The sequence below is a fragment of the Cavia porcellus genome, unplaced genomic scaffold (assembly GCF_034190915.1).
Source record: "Cavia porcellus strain 051 isolate PalLab524CR breed Dunkin Hartley unplaced genomic scaffold, mCavPor4.1 scaffold_23, whole genome shotgun sequence".
Taxonomy (NCBI): domain Eukaryota; kingdom Metazoa; phylum Chordata; class Mammalia; order Rodentia; family Caviidae; genus Cavia; species Cavia porcellus.
In genome coordinates, this window is record NW_026947506.1 from 25,232,427 (window position 1) to 25,257,545 (window position 25,119).

A 25,119-nucleotide genomic window follows, 5' to 3' on the forward strand; every position below is an offset into this window, starting at 1 on the left:
TCTCAACTAGTTTCCTTCATGACTGGCAACCTGAACTAAGATTTTAAACTGACTTAGCATTCAGCCTCACTAAGCATCAGGACGATGATGTGACCTGGATGCAGGTGAACCCGCACTTCCGGTTATGTGTATATATGCTCATTCATTCATTTGTTAATAAATACTTCCGATGCTACTCTTAGACACTACAGCAAGACCAAACCTGAAATCACAGTGTAACCAAACTGTCCGAAACACGACTGCAGAAAACTTGGGCTAGCAAGCTGGTTACATTAGCCACTTTTGGGAATGTCAGAGAATGGTAATGCTATGTCTATAATCTTCATACACATTTTGCTGAATGCTATGATCCCTTTAAAATAGTTTTAGAGCTATTATACACTTTTAGAATACAAAGTCCCTTTTCAGTATTATCCAACCTCACTTTTGACATAGCAAAGTAAGCCACGAAATGTAAGTTTTTTCAAATCAATCATGTACTACAGTTATATGACTGCTTCTGTGTCAAAGGTGGGTGCCAGAATACCGAGATGGATAATGTGTTGGTTACTTTTCTTTCCTTGCTGTACCAAAATACCTGACACCCAAAATTAGGGAAGGAAAAGTTATTTAGCTCAAAGTCTGAGGAGGTTTCAGTCCATAATCAGCTGGTTCAAGGCAAGGTGGCATGCAGAGGGGCAATGGTTCACGGAAAAGCAACAAGAACACAAGGAACAACAGGGGAGGGCAAGCCTCTTCCCCTTCCTTAATTCCATGCAGGCTACTCGCTTCAGGTGGGGGCAGCACTCTTGCTTCCAGTCTCAGCACTAGACAGTAAAACAACCACAGACTCTAGATTCAGCCACCTTCAAAAGGTCCACCTCCCATGCCTGCCTGAGGCTTGGGGGGACATCTAGACACAAAGCGTTACAGGTAAGAAACTGGACTTGCTCTTGGGGATCTTCACCTTACAAGGAAAAGCAGACACAAACCAAGCTCACTGTAAGGGTGTGCATGATACTGCAGCTGTAGCAAATGCTGCACTGTCCAGAGGGACTTGACAGAGAAGATCAGGAAGGCTGATGGGAGGAGCCGGTGTTAATGCCACAGAGCTGCAGGTCCGACCACGCGGAGCGACTACTACAGTCATTCAGACCTTCTCAAAAGTGCCTTTCACACTGCTGGTGAGTCACCACGGCCATTTTTTATTTATGGGAAGGGCACCACACTGGAGGTATACTAGAAGACTAATGAATCATCCTTATTTTCTGTAACAGTTGTAGCCCAAGATTCTCTCTTGGCACAAAAATACCTTATTCTCTTGAGATAGCACTTCGGCTTTAGTAACTATGGTGACAAAATTTATTCCATTACCTAGAACAGGACTTGCTACATAATAAACTCTCGTGTACCTGCTGAATGAGTAAGTGCTGACACATACAGCTGAACACGTCTCCCGGCTTTACGAGGTACCAGGATCTGCCACCCTTTGCCCTTTATCATTTAGAAAATTCCCTCGTTTTATAAACCAACAAACTTAGTCTTACAAATAAATCTGTCTTTTAAAGTTTCTTAATGACCCTTTTGTCAAGGCATGTTCTCTTAGAATCTTGTTCTTGCGTCTTTCACAAGTGTACATAGGAAGGAATGTTCTGTATAAGCCCCAGTTCAGGTTTTGGCTCAGGCACCGAAATGTCTTCTTTTCTCCACTGTGCCCTCATTCTCTTCTTCAGGCTCAACTACTGGTGAAGGCTTCCAAGCTCCTTACCCCTTCTGAGTGCTCTTTACAGTGACCTTGGCCGAGGTCTCCTTTGTCCCATCCTTGCCTTGCTTATGTGGCTTATATATTCAACTGGGGTGCATAACTCTTAAAATCAGATGATATATTACTACAGGATATATTATTACGTACTTCTCTTGTGTCCCCATTAGCAAAGCAGAAATGTAACACAGAAATAAAAATACACCACGAAAGGACACATGTGATGATGCAAGCAGTATATGTAAGATGTTATGGTTTGTGTCTAGATGTCCCTCCAAAGCTTCATTTGGTCACAGGTTTTTTGGAGGTGGCCGAATCTAGAATGTGTACTTGACGTGTAGTGCAATTCTGGAACTAAGGGTGGGTGACTGCTGGATCACTCTACCACCTGGACTGGTGCTGCCCTAACCCAGTAGACCGGATACAATATAAGGGACAGAAAGAGGTTTGTCTTCCTCTCCTGTTGCTATCTTCTGCCACCATGAACTGTTTTTCCTCTGGGATGACCCTCTGCCAAGGCACACTGTCTTGGACCTAGTGAATTATGGACTAAAACTGCCACAAACTGAGCTAAATAAATCTTTCCTTTAACTCTGGGTGTTAGGCATTTTGTCTCAGAAATGAGGGAAAAGTAATTAAGACACAAGGCTACTCAAGAACTTTATGTTAAATTTCTCTTATGTTTATGGAAAGGAACCCTTCATCCATTTACCAACTGCCTTTCCCCAAACCAAATGATGCCAGGTTTAGAGAAAGCAAAAGATACCTAAGATATACAGTAGGATACAACCTTGTGTGTCAGCATACAGTGACTTTACCACAAATTCAGTGCTTACTTCTTTTTTTAAAATGTAGGGCACCAGCACTGTGAAAGGGGCGACAATGTACTTACGGAGCACTACACAGGGACCAAAAAATCGATGACTGAAGTCTGGGAAAGCGCCATGATAATAGTGCAAATACCAACTACCATGACAGTATAGCACTTTAGGAAAAGTAATGCACAGAGGGACTCTGGATACCACAAACTCAAGTTATAAAACAGGCTGCACTAGGAAGGCTATAAAGTTGTGCAAAGTACCTGAGTACAAGCACGATTAGAGACAGAGTCAACATACCTGAAGTCGGCAGTGGCTGCAAAGGATTCCATTTCTGTAATAGAGAAGACACAGAGGAAGCCCTCCCCACTCCGGAAGTAGTTGTCTCTGATTGCAGCGTAATCCTCCTGGCCAGCTGTATCCAAGATATCGATCTGCACTTCTTCCCCATCTAGCACGACTTTCTTCCTGTAGCTGTCAGCTTTGGTGGGCTCATAGTCCTCCACAAACTAGAAAACATGAAATACACTCATTCTTTCATTATCATTTTTGCTTGTCAAAACTTAGTTTGATTATCTTTTTTATTTTTTGGTGCCAAGAGTTGAACTCAGGACCTTGGCTTGTCACGCAAAACTTTTATATAAAGGTCAAAATACACAGAGATCCATGTGCTCTTTACTCAGTTTCCTCATGAAAATGAAGTGTTCACCTTCATTTTAGATACTTAGCTTCCTTATTTGCAAAAAGAGGGGGCTCAACTACTACTTGAGGCAGGCTGTTTACAGCTTGAAAATTATGTCTTTTATCTTTACTAAAATACATATATGCCAAAAAATATTACACGTATATTTTATCAAAATTTTGAGAATTGTTTCCAGTGTGAATCTAAATATACAGCATTGGGCCAGAACTATGGAAACAACTTAAGGGTCAATATTCAGGTCAACAATGAAAGTACCATGAACCCTTTTCTTTCTCTAAAATGGCACTTCTATAAGAACCAAGTCAATAGTGATTTATACTAATTCACAGATGGTCAACCTTGACTTTTGAGATTTTTTTCCCCAAACTTTAGAAATTTTTTAATAATTTTAAAGTAATATAATTAAAGTTTTACATTCCCATTCCTTTCACCAAGTCCACGAATCTGATACATCTTGAAGACTTTTCTGACATCACTGTTAGCATGTATACACGAACACACAAACACTTACAGTTCTTATATATACTTCTATTACCTGATATTTTCTTATTTGTGTACTTAATTTGTATAATCTGCTATAAGAAATTAACCTCTCAGAGCAGGGACCTTGAGTATGCTACTCCTTATTGTATCCCCAAGGTCTAAAACATGTGCCTACTACATGGTAGACACTCATAAATAGTATTTTAAAAAGAAGAGAATTTCTGTAACTGTAGAAAGTACTCAACAGTCCACCACATTTATATGCTAACACATGCTTAACCATTCCTTCAAAGATAGGCATGTGAATATTTATATTTTGGACTCCATTATTGGTAAAGGATTTATCTGAAAGACTAGCTACCTAATGAACAACCTAGAAAAGAGAACTGAATGAATGAATCAGTAATTTCATTTAAGGTACCACTTCAATCGCCTCCTCCCCCGAACTTTCTATGACAGTCAGTGACAAGCAGGACAAATGGTAGATCTGAGGGCCTGGGATGTGTGTGAAGGTGTGCAGGCGACAGAAAAAGACTCAGCACAATAAAACCAGCAAAACCCAAAAGACTAGGCTTAACATTTAGTTAATTTATTACAGAGAATTCTCCTTGGACAAGGTGGATCTCTGAGATTCTGTTCACTTCTCTGTTAAATGAAGATACCACTACTTACCTTACAGGACTGTTGGGGGATTAATAAAGAGAACATTGTAACCATAAAACCCGGTTTCTAATGAGAGGCAGAATTGAGATTAAATACTTAAATTAGATTGTCAATTCTTAATCATTAAGAGTTGGTAGCAGTTTTCTAGGGAAAGGCTATATTGCTGAATACTGGCTGAAACCTTAACTCAAGGATGATAAAGTCTGACATAAATCTGTAACCTGTCTAATAATTAACAGTTTGTACTGACACAGCCTTCACCTGTTCAGTGGTGGGCGTAATGGGCTGACTTTTTCACTGAGATTATCAGAGAGCATGTTATGCATGTTAACCTCATCTCAATTAAGATCTATGTATATCAATTTTATTACTTAAAAGTAGGACTCTCCATTAAAATAGTATAAATAAAAAAACTGAAGTTAGGTTACTCAAAAACTAGGCAGCTTTCAATTTTTTTTTCTTTTTTACTTTTAACGCCTAAGGTTTTACAGGATTTTGAGTTCTCAATCTTTATTTTAAAATTAATTTTATTGTTACATTTATTTTAGATGTTGGTCCTTTGTTTGAGGAACAACTGGCAAAACTTTTTTTCCACTGTGGGTTGTCTCTTCACTCTGCTGGTGGCTTCTCTTGCTGTGCCCAAAATCTTTTTAATCAACTGAGAGCTCAGTTGTTGATTCTTTGTAATATTTCCCATGTGGTCTGGGTTTTGTTCATGAAGTCCCTGCCTACACCTACGTCTTCAAGATCTCTAACTACTTTCTCCTCCAAAAGATTTAGTGTTTCTGTTTCAATATTCATATCTCTGATGCATTATGAGTTTAGTTTAGTGCATACAGATACACAGGGATCTAGTTTTAGTCTCTGGCATGTGGAACGTTGGTTTTTCCAGCACCTTTTGTTAACGAGGCTATCTTTTTTCCAGTGAAGGTGTCTGGCTCCTTTGTCAAAGGTAAGGTAGTTGAGTGTGCTTGGAGTTGTTTAATTTGTAAAATTAAATTATGTACACATCTTGACTCAGAACTTCAAAATGGAAAAACAAATTACCAGCAGGAGTCACAAATCTAGCCCAAACCGTGCGGAACCTCTAGCTTATGGAGACACAGCCTCTCGAAGCCCACACTGGGATACCCATCGCGAAGGCAGCACTTACCTCATCATACATGAACTGCAGGGTCAGGGCCGACTTGCCCACACCACCGCTGCCCACCATGATGACTTTGTGTAGGGCCAAAGAGTTCTGACCCTTGGGCTTATTTGTGGCCATCCTGTCTCACAGATTTTTCACCAGAGGCTTAAGGAGAATCTAAGAAGAATGAAAGAATAAGTAATGGTCAGTGCATGCTTCTTCAGATTCCAGCACAGGAAAGAGACATGGAATCCTTAGGGTTCAAGACAGCTTTCACTCTGTGGTGATTGCAAACAGATGGCAAGTGAAGTACGCTCACGAGGGAATCATCGGAGAATGAGAATGGCTGGCAATGAAACCAGCAGATGACTCGAGGGCATTTTTGTTAAAACAGTTTCTGTAATGAGCTGCGACCAAATGGGAAAACTTCCCAGTGCAAGCTCAAGCTGACAAGGATGGGAGATCTGCTGCAGTAGAATATATTCACATGGATTATGAAAACAGGCTTAAGGGTCACTGTATTCATACAACCTATGCTGGCAATATTTTAAGAGATACTGCTTCTAATTTCAGTATAAAACAAATGACCAAGGACTGCTATACCTTATGCTAAGGTCTTCATTGAAAGGCTTGCCATATTACAAAAGAAGAAACTTCATTCCAATACATTGGTAATAGAATTTGAAATAGACTCCAACACTGTACATCACAATTATTACCAGAACATCTATGTGTTGTGGGGTATGTAGCCATCCAACTTAAATACTTGGATTGGATTAAACATGCATTTGTTTAATTTTTTTTCCTTTGTGGTACTGGGGATTGAGCCTAGGGCCTTTGCACTGAGCTACGATTCTAGCCCTTCTTTATTTTGATACAGAGTCTTGTTATGTTGTTTCCTGCCTCAGCCTCCCAATGACTGGGGTCTGAAATAGAATCCAAATTCTATTTCAGCCAAATTCAAACTTGTGATGTGGACCAGGTTGCAAGGCACTGGTACCAGGCCTTAGGAAAACGTCTGTGAAGTCACAATGCATACTCTGAGTGTGTCGGGGATGGTGGTGGGGGACTTTTTGTCGTAGTCCTTCCTCCTCAACTTTACTGACACAGCTTTCCTGAGTCACCATTCACAGAACCATGCTCATCTCACTTCCCTCCAGTCAGTGCCCATCTCTCCAAGCTTGGCTACGTCACAACTGCACAGGACTCTAGCTCCTAGATCCTTCTCGGCCTCGGCCTCTGCCATCCACTTTCCTCTCTGGCCTATTCTTTACCCAGCCAGCTCTTCTGTTTTGGGGTCCCAGCCTTACCAGACATCCTGAATGTAAATTAGGCTTTCCTTTGTCCTGGTTCTCAGTGAATGTCTGCTATTTTTCATTTATGGCCATTTTGAAATCTGAAATTGCTTGAGCACATAGTTGTTCAACTTGGGGGTTCTCTAGTACAGTTTACCAGGAGTAGCTTGGGTTCTGGGGCCATGTCTGTCTGGTTTGCCTTATGCCTGATGTAACTAATGTGGCTTGGTGAAATCAGCCTTCAGTTCAGATGCACTGCACAAAAAAGCAAACGTGTGCAGCCAGACTGAACCCTGGGGAAGGGGACACCTAACAGGTACAAAGCAGCTACTGCTACTGGGGAGTCAAGTCATGAGGGGGAGTCAGGACAGAGCATGGATCTGTGCCAAGAGGGCATTCGAGTGCTGGGCACGGCTTCAGACCTCACCCAGGAATCATACCCACTCGTCCAGCTGCCCAACACAAAACAGTTTTCAAACAAACAAAAACAAGCCTACCACCCACTGAACATGACCGCGTTTGGGACTGCCTTCACCCTGCATTTGGCACAACAGAGCTCACACCATATATGGAATTCTTTCATACTGCTCTGATTGTATCAAAAGGACTTTAGTACAAGCAGCTGAAACTCTGAAGGGCTCGACAAAAAAAAATCTGTACTTATGGGTTCCATAGCTCAATTCAACTCAACAAACAAGGTCGGAGCCCCTCTTTTACAGGGGTACCAAGACCAATATCCTTAGATTCTGAGCACTTAGCACTGCTCAAAAAATGACAATTACAGTACACTGCAGATAACGGAAAGTCTGGATGATAAGAAAGCCAAGTCAGTTTATGGAACATGCTGCTGCCGGTGCTCCTACATAAATGGGACATGACTTCTTTTTCACTCTTACATTCCTAATCTGATGGCAGCTATAATGATGTCACGGCTATGCAGCCACCATTTTATTTTTAAAATACTAAGTATCACACGATCTCAGGGTGTTACCACATCAGTTAATATTTTAAGAGGTATGTATGTGAGTGCATGTATGTGTGCTTTAAAGCAAACATTTAGCAGTTCCAGTAGACTGGTTCAAACCCGTCCCCCCCAGAACAGTTTAATACACTGTCACTCAGACAAGAACCTTTTTTCCAATCAAGGGCATTCTTAGTAACTATGTGTGACATACTGTAGACTTACAAGAGGGTACCAGGAAAAGGAGCTCCCACCAAAGAATATATCTCATCCACCATTAAATAAATGGCACTTCTCCACTTTATTCCCCAGGCATGCTAGTCAGCTTTCTGTCACGGTGACAAAATACCTGAGAAAGTGCCAATAAATGGAGAAAAGGAAACTTAGGCTCACAGTTTCATAAGTTTTAGTCCATGGTCTCTTTGGACCTTCTCAGGACATCACAGCTCAGTAGGGACGGTGTGGTGGAACAAAGCTGCTTGCCTCATGGTGGTCAGGAAGCAGAGAGAGGAAGGCTGGGTAGGAATCCTCATATTCTTTCCAAGGGCACACACTGAAGACCTAACTGCTTTTCACCAGGTGCCACCTCTGAAAGGTTCTAACATGTCCCAGCAGCACCACAGGCTGACAACCAAGCCTTTGCGGGTATTTAAGAACTGAACCGTAACACCTGGTCTAGATGTTGTTTTGAATGGTAAACATCCAATGGCTCTGCCTAGCAGAATGTAAGACATGCAGAAATAAAATCCTAGCGGCACCAAGTGCAGTGAAAACCTAAGAGGGCAGAGGGATTATTACAGTTTATATCCAGATGTCTTCCCAAGGCCTCACGTGCTCACAGGTGGGGCTTTGGGGGGGGGGATTGGATCATGAAGACATCATATACATCAGTGGATCAGTCCACAGATGAGTTTGCAGCTAGATGTGTTGTTGGAAGCCTGGCTGGAGTGGGACAGTGACTGGGACCATGGCCTAGGAGGGTGGGAAGCTCACCCCACACCCCACCACCTTGCTGCTACCGTCCTGTTTCCGCTGCCATGCCAGGAACTCTTTCTCCTCTGCCATGCTGCCCTGACCTGGGGCCAGCCAGCCACGGACTGAAGTCTCTATAAACTGTAAGCCAAAATAAACTTTCTCCTTAGAGCTGTGAGTGTTGTGTATTGTGTCTCCATGATGAGAAAACACAACTACGACACGCATAAAGAGTGGGAGGATGGTCCAGGGTCACTCCCCTGCAGAGGTGGCATTTAGAGCCAGGACACGAAGGAAGCAGCAGCTCTGGGGGCAGCGGGGCTATGGGGAATACCAAGCACAAGGACACTAAGATGACAGTGAGCTGGCACTTGCTGGGGATGAGAGGTGCACAGCAGAGGAGGGCTGGTGGTGACAGGTGAGGAGGGGTGAAAGGGAAGCGAGGGCCAAATCACAAACACCCTTCAAGGCCACTGGAAGGTGTATGGATTTTATTACAACTGCAGTGGAAAAATTCTCGAGTGCTTTAAGCAGGAAAGTGCCATAATTTCATGCATGTTTTAAAAAGATCACACAGGCTGATGTGTAGGAAGAGACACCAGGAGTGCAAGAGCTGAAAGTGCAGAACGCTATGCCAGTGGTCCATGCTTGAGAGGACAGAGGCCTGGGTTACTGTGGCAGCTGGAGAAATTATACTAGTTCCGCCACTGTAAGTAGCAATGGTATAAGTACCTTCTCTATCAAGAACAACAACAACAACAAAAAAAAACAACCACCACTGCCCAGGCACTAAGCACTAGACCTCCTTCTGAGCATTCAGTGTCCAGGAACTCATCTGAGCACCATATTTCATACAATAACAATTCTATAAGGAGCAAATTATGTTAACTTCACTTAACAGGTGAGGACTCTGGGTCACAGAAGCTCACTTGCTCAAAGCTGGGCCAGGATTTGAAGTGAGGCAGCCTTACCACTATGCCACCTGTGATGCATGCTGACTGATAAAAATTTTACTATTCAAATTTCTATATGAAAAAATTGTCTATAAGCATAGTAAAAGGTAAAACTGGGGAAATACTTACAACTTTCATAGATAAAAGGCAATTTCCTTATGTAACAGGGGTACAATAAAATCATGTGTCGGAAATGAATGAACAGTCACAGAAAACTCCATGCGAACTACAATAAATATGTTCAACTTCAGTAGGAGAAATATATGTAAAACTGCTTTGGGACACCATTGCTTTACTCATTAGACTGATGTCTGTAAATGCTAGCAAATCATGGCTCTGTTGGGCTGTTTTCAGATGGTCTGTGATTAAGAATGATTTTATGTTTTTGAAGGGCTGCGAACAAAACAAATCCAAGAATAAGCAACAGAGAATAATGTGTGGCCTGCAGCCTAAACTGAAAAGGCTTGTTTACCTGTGGTGTAGAGAAACAGGCACATTCAGTCATTGCTGCTGGAAGGGTAGACCTGATACACGAACGATACACAACTAAAAAGCAGTGAGTGAGCTTGGTATAAAGCACTGATGGAGAAGGAGCTCAAGTACTGTTAAATAAAAAATAAAGCTAGATGTAGAACAAAATTGAACAAAACAATGTATTCTTTATGTTATGAACTGCTAAAAAAACCCAACAAAGATTATTTAAGATTTGCTTATATATTTGGAAGTATGTAAAAACTGTAAGAAAATTGCCTGTAAGAATGAAAACTATTTTGTATTACTAATACAGACTAATAAAATAAAAAGGATAGAAACCATATTACTAGTGGACAGAGTTAGGGGAATGACAGTTCACTGTATAACATTTTGTGTATTTTTGTGCCATATGCACATATAGTTTATTTTAAAAATCAAATTAAAAATAGTCATAAAGGGCTGGGCATTTAGCTCAGTGGTGTGGCCTCTGCCTTACAAGTGGGGGGGGGGTCCTGAGTTTGATACTGGTACCAAAAAAAAAAAAAAAAAAAAAAAAGAGCATAAAACAAATTTATTTCTTCCATTCAGTTGGCACAAGCACCTTATATAAACTAAGAATTGGAGGACTGAATCTGAATTTTAATTAAAATATATTCATATGTGCATGCATCTGTATTTTTTTCTTCTTCAAAAAGATGGGTCTGTGGGACTCAAATTAGTTTCCTCAAACATTTTTTAACTCTTACTGTTCAGCCTTTTAAACTGCCATCTTCAAATAATAACACAGACCCTATTTTTGGATATGGGTGGGCATCAAGGCTGCACACCCTCTGGTTTTCTGTTTCATCCAGAAACTAGATATCTATAGCATGCTTACAAGGTTCATTCTAATTATAGGCTCCATGAAGTATTTCCTTTCTTCTCTCTTCCCTCTTTCCCATCTATTCCCCTCCACAAGTATACACAGTATCTCCCTTATTCTGAAGGCACTGGTCTAGGTGCTGAGCATAAGGAGCTGAATTCCACAGTCCCCACACTCATGTTTCTGTACAGTATTAGTTAATTAGCTTCCTGTACAGCATTAGTTAGTTTCCTGTTGCTACTGTAACACATTAGCAGGAATGCCATGGATCCAAACCACACAAATTCGTTGCCTTCCAGTTGTGGATGATAAGTTAAAATGAGTTTGTGAGAGGCCTAAAATAAAGAATCAGCGGGGCAGTTCCTTCTGGAGGCTTCAGGACAGAATCTATTCTTGGTCCCTTTCACTTCTAGTAACTTCAGATTCCTTCCTTGGCCCCCAGCCCACCACTGCACCCTGGCTTCTGTGCTCATATTGTGTTCTTTACTATCCAAGTCCTCATGTGTTACATTATAAGGGATCATCTGAGTCCAGAATAATCTCCCCATCTAAAAATCCTCAGTCACATTTGCAAAATCCTCCTTTGCAACATGATGCTGTATAGGTTTCAAAATTAGGAAATGGACTTTTTGTGGGTTCCACCCTTCCTGTCTTCCTTTCTCCTTGCAGCAGGGCTGCAGGTTGAACCCAGGGCCTTTGTACTGAGCTACATCTCTAGACCTTGTATTATTATTTAGAGACAAAGTCTTCTAAGTCACTAAGCTGTCCAGGTTAGGTCAAACTTAGAATCTTCCTGCCTCAGTCTCCCAGAGTATTGAGATTACAGACATGCCGCACTATGCTGGCCTTTTAAGAGTTATTAGTCAGTCTGTCATAACGTAGGAAGTGCACCAGAGCTTTGAGCCACAACCAATCTAAACTTCCATATTTATTTATTTGAAACTTCAAGAACATTTTTAATACTAAGGAATAATCTATCAAGTAAGACAGCAAACATTCTCCATCTACCAAAACAAAAACCCCAATAATCTTTATGTTTCTAGGGTTCATTACTATCGTCTTCAGACTTCTGTAATAAAGAAACTCATCATCAGGCTGCAGTTTAACAAAAATACTGCTGGCAAAAGTTGTGAGAGGTTCTGTGCTAATACAGAAATTAAATGAAACAACAGCTCCGTCTCTTCCAATTTAAATAGTACTTTGAATGCTTATGATCACTAATGTGTAGCACTATTACATCATTATAAATCATTACAAATCCCAAGCAAGTAGTGTCCAAACTAGTGAAGCGCTCTTAAAATAGAATTTCATATAAACTCATAACACTTTCTATCTGTATGAATATTTGCTCAAATAGTTGATTTTTAAATTTTTTTTATCTTTTTATCGGTACCAGGGATTGAACTCACGACCACACGCTTGCAAGGCAGGCACTTATGCCACTGAGCCAAATCCCCAGCCCCTGCTCAAAGAATTTATACACAGTGAACAATTTAGAAGATTTAGAATATACTCTATCAATTAAATGAGATACATAATTATATTCTGAAAGAGCTTTAAAATTATTTAAATTTATTAACAGGCCCAGATAAGAATCACAGCTGTATTTTTCTCCACTCTTTCTTCACTGTTTAAAGAGCATCTAACTTTCCAAAGCACAGAGAAAGCTCCAAGTTCCTTCTTGAGAGCTAGCTAGTCTAACAGAAAGACTTAACCAAGACAGAATATAAGAAATATAGACTGATCTAGTTTGAATATGGGGCAGAAATTCTGAACAAGAATGTTAAGAAGTAGAATCTAGGCCTTTAAGAGAATAAACATTTTTTTTTTTGGTGCCAGAGATCCAACTCACAACCTTATGTTTGCCAGGCAGGCGCTTAGGCCACTGAGCTAAATCCCCGGTGGGCCATTACGAGAATAAACCAAAATGACCAGGTGGGATTTAACCACACTGCAGGAATAGCTTAATATTTTGAAGTCAAAATAGTTCCTAATATTAATAGACAAGAAAAATCATGATTCTCTCTACAGGTAGAGCCATAATATTTGCTCAAATTCCAAATTCGATTTTCCTAAGAGTTCTTCACTAGAACAGAAACAGATGGTGCTCGTGTAATACACATGGACACGGGCTAGCTGGGAACCAAAACCATAAAAATATATCATGTTTAATGATAATATAAAAACACTTTTATTAATGTCAGGAATAAGAGTGCCCACCATCATCACTCATATTGTTACAAACAAGACTTCAAAAGGTAAAATTACATAAAATTGAATTTCTTTTCAAATAACCCGTTAAAATATATAATGGAAAAAGAGACCCAATTTATAAACTTATAACAGTACCAACAAAGAATTTAATGAATACATTATATATGATATATGTGTGTATACATATATAAAATCATATTTAGCTAATGTAAAGGAGAACCAGAATAAATGAAGAGAAATCTTATTCTTTTTTTTTTTTTTTTTTGTCTTTTTCATTTTTATTGGTACCGGGGATCGAACTCACAACCGCCTGCTTGCAAGGCAGGTGCTTATGCCGCTGAGCTAAACCCCCAGCCCCGAGAAATCTTATTCTTGAGACAGGAAATGTCTATATTGGTAAAGGCACAAAATCCTGATAATAAAAAAAGACATGAATTTGACATTTAAAAATTTCTTCACAAACCTGGTGTGGTGGTGCACGCCTGTAATCGCAGCATTTGGGAGGCTGAGGCAGGAGGATCACTGCAAGTTCAAGACCAGCCTGGGCTACAAAGTGAGCTCAAGGCCAGCTTGAACTGCAAAGTGAGACCCTGTCTCAAAAAGATTAAAAAAAAAAAAAAAAAAAAAAAAAGAATCTCCACAATAAAAAACAAAAACTATGAAATCAAAAGAACAAAGGCCCTGACTTTGGAGTTAACTTAGTTTGTCAAAGCTTTCTCCACCCTAAAATTTGTAAGGGTGATTTCTGATGCCGAAAACCGGCTTGAGTTTTGAGAAATGCAGTCATGTAACCAGGAGCACAGCCAAGACACAGAAGTTCTGCACCGCCCCTAAGTGTCCTCTAGCCCCTGCGCAGTTTATTCCGAAACTCTGGCAGCCACTGAGGCAGCTCCCACCCCTGTGCCTTTTCCAAAATATCAGCATAACACAGCCAAGGATCATAATGGAAGTGGTCTTTTTGCCTGATTTTTTTCACTGTGACAAAGCTTTTTGGACACCTACGTATCATGTATCCATTATCTAGAAGTAACATGACTTAGGTTGTTTGCATTTTTAAAGTTTTATGAGTAAGGCACTGATAAACATTCATGTAAATACATGTTCTTCATTTATCTTGGGTAAGGAATCAGAGTCGAGTGTTAGGCTATAGAATAAGTGTTTATCAAAATGTTTTCCAAAAGTGGCTATGCCCCCCATATATTTTCTAATTAAACTAGCACAACAGAATACTATTGTACTTTGTTTGCCTGGATACGCAAAGCATTTTTGTTGCTGCTGTCATTGGCAGTTGGAAATCAAACCGAGGACCTCAGCATAATCATCATATCATGTGCTCTACCACTGAGCTACGTGTCCAGGCCCAGGAAGACAGTTTTAGAACTAGTATTTTCTAAATTTCCAGGTACATTTTACCCCTATTACATGTTTCCTACAAAACATATAGATTGATAAACTAACATAAAAAAGTCAGTGTTTCTATAGTACCTGTAAGATAAAGTTTCCACAGGACCGCTGCAGTTCTAGATGAGGCTGTATTGGAACTCACAGTTAAGATGCACATAATTGAAATTAAAATGAATCAGAGCAATGACTGTCAAAAATGAACACTGATTTAGGAGTTCCTGTTTTCAGTCCTATTTCTGCTTCTGACAGTTGGATTCTGAGCAAATGACAACTTCCCTAAGATCATTTTGATCCATAAAATAGGGGAAATAGTCTAGACCAGCACTGTGCACAAAACTGTCTTTGTGATGTACAGCAGTCTCTGGTCACATGTAGTGACTGAACATCTGAAATGTGGTTGGTGTGACTAAGGAATAAATTTAAAATTTTATTCAATACTATTCAATTTAAATAGCCCCATGAGACTATGCGGCATACATTTCAATTATCGTGGGTAAGGAACTAGGATTATGTCTGCCTGGCTATATAATAAGTGTCTATCAAGATGTTTTCACTGTCTGGATAGCGCTGTGGGGACTCACTTTTAACTCCTTCCCTCAGCAAACACTTGGGGTGTCTACAGTCTCTCGAGCATCAGGGAAGAGGGAAAGGTGAGTCATTAATGTCTTTGTCCTCAAGGAGTTAACATGAAGAAAAGCTACGTTTCAATGATGATACTACAGAGGGTAACAACTAGAACACATATCATCTCTAAGGTCCTCTCCAGATCTGAAATTTAATGAATGAAATACAAGTATTTACTGAACAGCTATTCTCGACCCAGCTCTTTAATGGTTCCATTTCTTAATAAAGCATTATCACCCAGAGTGAGTAACTCACAAGTATTACTAGGACTCTCATTGTGTTCAAGATTCAGAGTTCTTTGTGGTTTAGTGTACTGTATGCTTTACTTGACTTAATGACTATATGTATTTATAGGATACCATGTGACATTTCAGCACACACATACAACATGTAATGATCAGATCAGAGAAGTGCTCTATCACCCCAAATATCTGCAATTTCTTTCTCTACTAGCTATGTTGCTGTACCTTTCTGTACTTCCACCAATAATGGATGTGATTTCCAGTTGTATATCCTGGTATTGTACTCTTCAATTTGGGACAGTCTAATGGATTGTACTTCATTGTGGTTTTAATTTTCAGTTTCCTAATGACTCCTCATGAACATCTTTTCTTATGAAAACAGAGTACATGTCTTTGGTGTTCAAATCTTTTGCTCATATTAAGCAAAAAGCTGTTAACATCTTTTTGGTGAGCTGTAAGAGTTCTTTACATACTAGAATCAAATCCTTTATCAGAAATGTATACTGAAAATGTTTTCCCCCAGTTTGTGGTTTTTTCTCATTTTTCTTAACATTTTTTAAAAGAATAGAAGGTTTTAATTTTGATAATGCCCAATTTATCAGTTTTTCTTGATATAAATTTCATGCTTTCCCCCAAATTTGCCAGGTCTGAACTTTGTCATTAGCTGTGAAAAAGGGCCAAGGTGAAAATGGTAGTAACGATATCCTAAACGCTTAGAGGTTCTTCCTCCACTTTAAAGGACGTGATTGCTTCAGTTCTGAAATGCAACAACTTAATATTTTCAGTTATCAAATATGAATAAGAACACAGAATTATAACAAAGACTGAACTAAGGAAATTTATATTGTATAAGGATACAGTCATTTTCAACCAAAATGCCCAAAATGATGTCAAACATCAAAGCACAGAGTCTTTTTTTTTTTTTCCAAGTGATATTTGTTTTTATTAGAAAACCCCATTTGGTAAGTGCTTCCTTACCTAGAACAGAGACTGGATGGCCTCTAACAGTCCCACAGCTTTCTGACTGGGGGGAGGGAGGGATGGGGATGAGGAGGACTCTGGCAAAAGCATAGAGTCTTAAAACCAGGAAACTTCAAATTACCTCCCTGTTTGTTACAGTAAGGTTAGGATGAATGAAATAGTACATATAAGGTATCTACTACATGTAAGTAAGTATATGAAAAAGGATATTTTAAATGTCCTGGCACGTTTTTAGAAGCTCTTGCCTTTTTATGAAACACATATTCAGCTCTGGTCAGTTCAGAATTGCAGCTGTGGCACTAGGGCGAAGTTCTTGCCACAGGTAAAGGAACAAAGAGCTTCTCAAATGCTAGTGTTGTGGAAGCAGAGATTTGAAAGACAAAGCATCAGCAAGCCAGCTGAAGCTAGGAGCCAAGATGAGAAATGAAGTTACTGTGTGAAGGAAAAGGCCTGGAACATTTAGATCTGTATCCTTACCACAATGGAGAAGACCACTGGTTTTTTTTTTTTTTTTTTGTCTTTTTTGTTTTTATCGGTACCAGGGATCCAACTCACGACCGTACACTTGCAAGGCAGGCGCTTACGCCACTGAGCTAAATCTCCAGCCCCCAGAAGACCACTGTTTTAAAAGTGAGAGACTCTAGAAGCAAAAAACAGGCAGATGGCTACAAGCACTCTGGGCTAGAGAGGAGAAGAGGGTAGAACTCCAGAGACATTAAGGTAAAAAAGAGTCAACCAAACCAGGCAGAGATTACATGTGAGGGATGAAGGGAAGTGAACACTCAAACCAAAACCAACCTTCTGGCTGGAGTGTGTCTGAGTACAGAACCGAAGGGGGATCATCAGAATTCTAGGGAATGCATGGAGTGGTGGTAGACAGTGCAAGGAAAGAGTGGAAATCAATATGAATATTTTAAAAGATCAAATAATTTTAAAAGACGAATCTGGAAGTGGGCATGGTGGCACACACCTGAGTGTGGGGCACACACCTCAGCACTTGGGAGGCAGAGGCAAGATGATTGCTATGCGTTTGAGGCCAGCCTGGGCTACATAGTGATGTTTAAGGCCAGCCTGCATAGCAATACCCTGTCAGAGAGAGGAGAGAGGGACAGGGAGGAGGAGAAAAGAGAGAGGAAGAGGAGGAGGAGGAAGAAAAGGAGGAGGAGGGAGGATGATCATCTGAATATATCTGAATAAGCAGTTTTCTTATCTCAGTCCCAGAGGTTTCACCATCACACCAGGACTGATTTCAGCAACGTTCAGACATAAGTAACAAGATAGAACACGAAGGCTGGAAAAGCAAAAGACTAGTACACTAGTATTTAAAGCTATTTTTAAAATTGCCTTTACATATTTTTATACAATGGAGTACTACTCAGCTATAAAGAATGATCATATTGAGATAATTTATAAATAAAGGGATGCAGCTTGAGACCATACTCCTAAGTGAAATAAATCAAACTCACATATATAAACACCGAATAGTCTTCCTAGTGTAAGAAATGGTAAGAATACATAAAAGTATGTGGTAATCATGATTTCCCATTATATTGCTTTGAAGCCTTATAATGTTCTCATTCATTAATTGGAATGGTTTTATTCTCGGTTGTTTGATTTTATTGTCTGTGATGGTATGAACAGCTATTTTAAAGAAAACAAGACATTATAATAGCTAGTGATGATTTAATATCATCTTGTTTTGAAGTCCCACCAACCTTTTGTTCTCCTGTCTCCATCGGTTTTATCATGTTGTATCCTACTGGATTTTATTATATGTGATAGCATAAGCAAAATTTTTTATGGACAAGGAGATAATATAGTAACCACTGTTCGTTTTCTGTTAGTTGGTTCTGAATACCCTATAATACTTTCATTCTCCCGAATGGTTTTATACTATCTTGTTATGTTTGATACTATAGTATATGAAGGTATACTCAAATATTTCAATCAAAGAGACACTATGGTAGCTACTGTCATGTCCAGTAGTCTTGTGGTGAAACAGTTGCTTAAATTGTTCTGTTCTGAACTGTTTTGTTACGTCCCTCTTTTATCTTAATTTTTTTTTAAATAAAAAAAAAATTGCCTTTACATTGTGTTTCAAAATAAGATCATGCAAGCCAGCCCTGGTGGCTCATGCCTGCGATCCCAGCACTTGGGAGGCCGCAGCAGGCAGCAGGATCGCTGCAAGTTCAAGGCCAGCCTGAACTACATGGCAAGCCCGTGTCTCCAAAAACAAAACAATCCCACAAACCAACCACAAAAATCTAAAGAAGATCATGTAGTTTAAGAAAGCATTCATAACTGTTAAGTGTAAATAATGTACCTTTTGCTTCCATGTTATTGTGGTAAGTCTCGAAGGATATGTAACCTTTTAAACTTTGACCTAGGAGAAGGCACATATTGCATATTTGAAAATTAAATACATAAAATGTTTAAATTTGACAGTTGCAAAACTGAAAAGAAATAGTATCCTAAGGCTGGAAGTGTAGTAGATATAATTTTAGGACGCATAACTTACATACATACTGTATATCTGCTGTAGGTTCTGTGGATGTTACAAATTATGTACAACGTCTGTTATTTTTTTATTGATAGATTCATAAACTGAATATGATTTACAGCAAACCATTTACTTAAGAGATTATGACAAAAAATCTGATTATAAATAGTCACTAGGAAAGGAAATACTTAAAAGAGGCTAATAAAAGACTGATTTATATCAAGACTTGTGTGAAATTTTTTCAGTGCAAGTTTCATTAGTTAGTTCTCATTGTACAATAGCTTCTCTGATCTCTCTGGCTTTGGACTTCCTTTTTGTTATTTTTCCTCATTACCATATCCTGCATCAATATGTATTTATTGAGTCAACTATGGGGCATTGGGAGGCATTTGAGATCTTTAATTTTTAAGGATCTTAGAACTAAGAACAAAGATGAGACAAGGGGGTAGATGTATTAAACTAGAATGAAAATTCTGTCTTCTGTATTCTCTCCTGCTTATGTCATGCTTTTCTATTATTTTTGTTGTAATTTGTAATGGCTATGTAATATGTCATCCTACAGATACACAGCAGCTTATTCTCCAGACTCCATAATGTATGACATTAGTGCTTTTTCAAACTCTTGAATACTATAGTGGATAACATCATTTCTACATAGAAAATGCTATCATTGAGATAGGTTTTGAGAAATGAAAAATGAACAAATGATTTAAGGTTATTGTACGTACAGTCGAATTCTTCCAAAGCATTGGTGCCTAATATGTTCAACTGTTCACATTCTAACACGGATATCTGTCTAAAAATTTGCTAATTATATATTGAGAGGAGCTCATTGTTATTTCTAATAATGTCTTGATTAATGAGAAAGAAACATCTTTCTAGTTATTAACATTTTATGAGTTGCTCATATTCATTACTTAGCAGCAAAAATATGTCCTGTGTCATATCTTATAAAATTTCCCACCACCACTAGCTAGGTTTTCTTTTTTCTTGCTCTCCCAGTTCACTGTCACTGCTTCCCAATGCAGATCAGGAAGAGACCGTATATGAAGTTCATGTGGAATTCAACGGCCAGGCATGCTTCGGTTTGGGTCAAGAGGCAATGAACAAGTGAACAGGTAGACAAGTTGACTCCTCCAAATATGACAAAGCATTTACCAAGTTGCTGATGCTTTTATTAGAACTCAGTTTCCCTAGGCTGGAAGTTCAAAAAGAAAATCTGTTTTTGGAAGCAGATTTCCTGAACTAGTACAGGGAACCAATGTTGCTGCACACGCTGCTCTGTACAGTTTGAACGTGTGACAGAATATTCAGTTTAAGCTTTCCACGTATATGCTATCTTTTTTAGGGATAGCGGGGATCAAACTTATGACCTAGCACTTGCCAGGCAGGCATTTATGCAGCTGAACTAAACTCCTGGCCCCTCAGGTACACTCTCTTAATCCATCCCAACTCCTATTACCTCTTCTGCTACTGACCTATGCTTAAAGCCTCTTTGGGACTCTCAGGAAGCAGACTCCATGCGCTCCTCCCTCTTGGGTAGGCAGAGGGATTCCTCCACCCTGATTCACCCATTAACACCATCTGCTCTGTCTTCTAGAACCTGGAAAGGCTCAGCTTTGCTGATGGTCACTCCATCTGCTCCCATTCTTAGTGTTGTCACAGATTTACAATTTCTGTCTGTAAATTCTTTTTTCTGTCATTTCACAGGGAGGTGGGGGTAAGAGGAGACGGATGCCTGAGTCGAATCTATTGGCTTTCACTATAAATTTGAGTTAAAATTCCAACTTGAATGGGAACTCCCAATTATTTTAAATTTACCATATGACAAAAACTCAAAGACATTAAAATTAGCTTAGATTTCACTGACAACTTTAAGAATAAGTCAATTTCCTGGTATGGACGACCTAAGGATCATAAATAAAGACCAAAGTTTAAGATTGGGCAGTATCTGCCATAAGGAGGAGCGGGAATGAGGTGATGGGAGACGCGCAGGAGAGCCCATGGGAAAGGCTTTCGAGGGAAGGGCTGAAATGATTTTTTACCCCCAAGCCTGTTTTTTTCCAAAGTACTGGAGAATATGGTGATCAATCATGGCCTCCAAAATTATCTAGCACAATTATTTTTACAAACCAGGAATTTAAAACCAAGATTGATTCTACTGACACAAAGATTCCCTTTGTGCCAATTAACCTTTACTAATGTGCTTCTACTATTCCTCTGCAGAACTGTGACTGAAAACGCAATTAATTTCTTTTACATAGTAACTGGGAAGAAGAAGGAGGGGAAGGAAGAATATAAAGCAGTAAATTTAAAATTCTAACTTGCAGCCCCTAGCCAACCTTATTTAAAAAAGCAAAGAAAAACTCAATTTCATGCAATAAGGAATCCAAAAGGTGAAATCACTACAGACTCTGTGGAAATAAGCCTATTTTCAAACCTCTACTCTCATAGGTTTGATAACAAAGAATAAATAGACAGATTCATAGAAACATATGAACTACCAAAGCTGGGTCAAGATGTAAAACTGCTGAATAACTCAATTTCTATTAATGAAATTGAAAACGTAATTAAGTCCTTACCTACAAAGAAGAGCCCAGACCCAGACAGATTCACTGCAGTATTCTACAAGAAACACAATGAAGACTTAACGCTGACACTCCTCAAACTCTTCAATGAAATCAAAAGAGAAGCAGTTCTTTCTGAGTCATTCCTGGAAGCAAATATTGTTCTAGTACCCAAACCTGAGAAAGACCCAACTAAAAAAGAGAACTACAGGCCAATCTCCCTAATGTGCATAGATGCAAAAATTATCAATAAAATATTGGCAAATAGGATGCAGCAAATAGAAGATTATACACCATGACCAAGTGGGATTCATCCCAGGCATGCAGGGATGGTTCAACATACGTTAAATCAATAAATGTAACCCACCATATCAATAGAGCCAAAAGTAAGAATCACATGATCATTTCTATAGATGCAGAAAAAGCTTTTGATAAAGTCCAACACTCATTCACGATAAGAACGTTACAGAAAATTGGAATAGATGGTCTTTATCTCAATATGATAAGGCCATCTATGACAAACCAACAGCCAGCATCACATGAAATGGCCAAAAGCTAAAAGCCTTTACCTTAAAATTAGGCACAAGACAAGGATGTACCTTATCACCACTCCTATTCAACATAGTACTGGAAATACTAGCCAGAGCAATTAGACAAGAGAGAGAAATAAAAGGAGTAAAGACAGGAAAAGAGGAAGTTAAATTATCATTTTTTGCAGACTACATGATACTCTACAAAGACCCAAAATTCCACTGAAAGACTCCTATCATAAATAAATTCCACAATGTAGCATGATACAAAGTCAATACTCAAAAATCAATAGCATTCCTATACACTAACAACAAAATCACTGAGAGAGAAATAAGAGAAGCCACACTCTTTACACTAGCATCCAAAAAAATGAAATACTTATAATCTAATGAAAGAAGTAAAAGATCTATACAGGGAAAATTATAATACCCTGAAAAAACAAATCAAAGAGGACCTTAGAAAATGGAAAGACATCCCTTGTTCATGGATAGGAAGAATAAATATTGTGAAAATGGCCATTCTCCCAATACTGTCATACATATTCAATGCAATCCCAATGAAAATACCACTAACATACCTTATCGATCTAGATAAATCACTCCTAAAATTCATCTGGAACCAGAAGAGACCTAGAATAGCAAAGGCAATTTTAAGCAGCAAAGGCAAGGCAGGAGGTATCACAATCCCTGACTTGAAGTTATACTACAAAGCTACTGTAATATAATCAACATGGTACTGAAATAAAAATAGATCTAAAGATCAATGGAATAGATTAGAAGATACAACCACAACTACAAACACATTCAACTGCCTCATATTTGATAAAGGGGCCAAATATGTTCACTGGAATAAGTCTCTTTAATAAATGGTGCTGGAAAAACTGGCTCTCCATATGTCAAAAACTAAAACTAGACCCATGCCTATCACAATGTACTAAATTAAAATCTAAATGGATCAAAGATCTGAATATTAAAAGAGAAACACTAAATCTGTTGGAAGACAAAGAAGGTAAAAATCTTGAAGACATAGGGGTCGGTACAGAATTCATGAACAGGAATCAAACCACTTGGGAAATACTTCCCAGAAACTGGGATTATGTCTTATTAAAGAGTTTCTGCAGGTCAAAAGAAATCTCTAGCATAGTGAAAAGAAAACCACAAACTGGGAAAAAATCTTAGTGAACTGTCCCTCAGACAAAGGACTTCTGTCTAGAACATATAAAGAATTAAAACAAATCAGATACCCGAAATTCAAAGACCCAATCTAAAAATGTGCATCTGAGATGAATATACAGTTCTCGGAGAAGAGAAATACAAATGGCAAATAAATACATTAAAAAATGTTCATCATCATTGGTCATTAGAGAAATGCAAATCAAAACCACACTGAGATTCCATCTCACTCCATCTCACTCACGGCCAGGATCAAGAAAACTACCAACAACAAATGCTGGAGAGGCTGTGGGGAAAAAAGGAACTCTTCTGCACCATTGGTAGGAGTGTAGACTGGTGCAACCACTGTGGAAATTAGTCTGGAGGGTCCTCAAAAAGCTGGGACTGGAAGTCCCATTTGACCTAGCTATTCCACTTCTGGGCATATCCCCAGAAAACTGAAAACATCATACCACAGTGATATAAGTGCATCCATGTTTAAAGCAGCATGATTTGTAATAGCCAGATCTTGGAAACAACCATCAACTGAGTGTCCATTAACTGAGGAATGGATAAAAAAATTATATTATTTTTATACAATGGAGTACTACTCAGCTATAAAGAATGATCACATTGAGATATTTATAAATAAATGGATGCAACATAAGCGAAATAAATCAAACTCACATATATAAATATGGTATAGTCTCCCTAGTGTTAAGTATGAGTACACAAGACTTTACAGTAATTATGATTTCCCATTACATTGCTTTGAAGCCTTATAATATTTTCATTCATTAGTTGGAATGGTTTTATTCTGTTTTGTTTGATTTTATTATGTGTGATCGTATGAACAGTTATTTTGGAGAAAACAAGACATTATGGCAGCCATTGCTGATTTAATATCATTTTGCTTTGAAGTCCTATCATACTTTTATTCTTCTATTTCCATTAGTTCTATCATGTTGTGTCTTACTAGACTGTATTATGTGTGATAGTATAAACAAATTTTATATGGAAAATGAGATAAAATAGTAGCCATTGTTCATTTTCTGTTATTTGGTTCTGAATGCCCTATAATATTTTCATTCTCTTGAATGGTTTTATACTATTTTGTTATGTTTGATGTTATTATATGTGAAGGTATGCTCAACTATTTGAAAGAAAGAGCCATTATGGTAGCTACTGCTAGTATCCAGTTGTCTTATTGTGAAGTGCTGTGTTGCTTACATTGTTCTGTTTTGATCTGCTTTGTTCTGTCCTCTTTTGTCTTAATCTCTTTAAAACAAAATTTTAAAAAATTCTAACTTGCTACACATAGCACCACATACTCATTCAGTCAAGGGAACATCTTGGTGTGTACTGTGAAGTGCTCGCTGGAAACTGGGTGTGGTGGCACATACCTATAAAGTAATTCCAACTCTCAGGAGGCTGAGGCAGGAAGGACTGGCAAGTGTTTGAGGCCAGATTGGGCAACTTAGCAAGACCCTGTCTCAAACAAAAAGGCCTGAGGATGTAGCTCAGTGCAGAGGACTTATCTAGCATATCTGATGTCATGGGGTCAATTTTTAAAATTCTCACGGTATACCTAAGGCATTGAAAATGTCCCTTTAATTCTGAATCTATCCAGGCTCATCTCCAAGAGCGACCTTGATTACTGACCACTGTACTCATCATGCCATCATCTGTACTGATCACTCTCTAGCTGCAGAAATCAAGCTCCTTCCCACAACATGTTTTCAAGATATGAAAGTAACATTCCCACCTTATATAACCTAGAGAGAAAAGAAGGGGAAATGTTCCTTTCTTGGCCCTAAATCTCAGTATTAATATTCTGCATTTTAATCTCTT

At 38.8% G+C, this 25,119-nt stretch overlaps 1 protein-coding gene across 1 annotated transcript in view; it reads right to left on the minus strand.

Annotated features, from left to right (window-relative positions):
• The window catches only part of Rala (RAS like proto-oncogene A), a 72,480-nt gene that overhangs the window by 14,497 nt on the left and 32,864 nt on the right, over positions 1-25,119 (minus strand). The window contains exons 2-3 of the mRNA XM_003470090.4: positions 5,562-5,714; positions 2,860-3,068 (exon numbers count right to left, since the gene is read on the minus strand). Of these exons, the coding sequence (XP_003470138.1) occupies positions 2,860-3,068; positions 5,562-5,675 (323 nt within the window). The 5' untranslated portion in view covers positions 5,676-5,714. The remainder of the gene's footprint in view (positions 1-2,859; positions 3,069-5,561; positions 5,715-25,119) is intronic.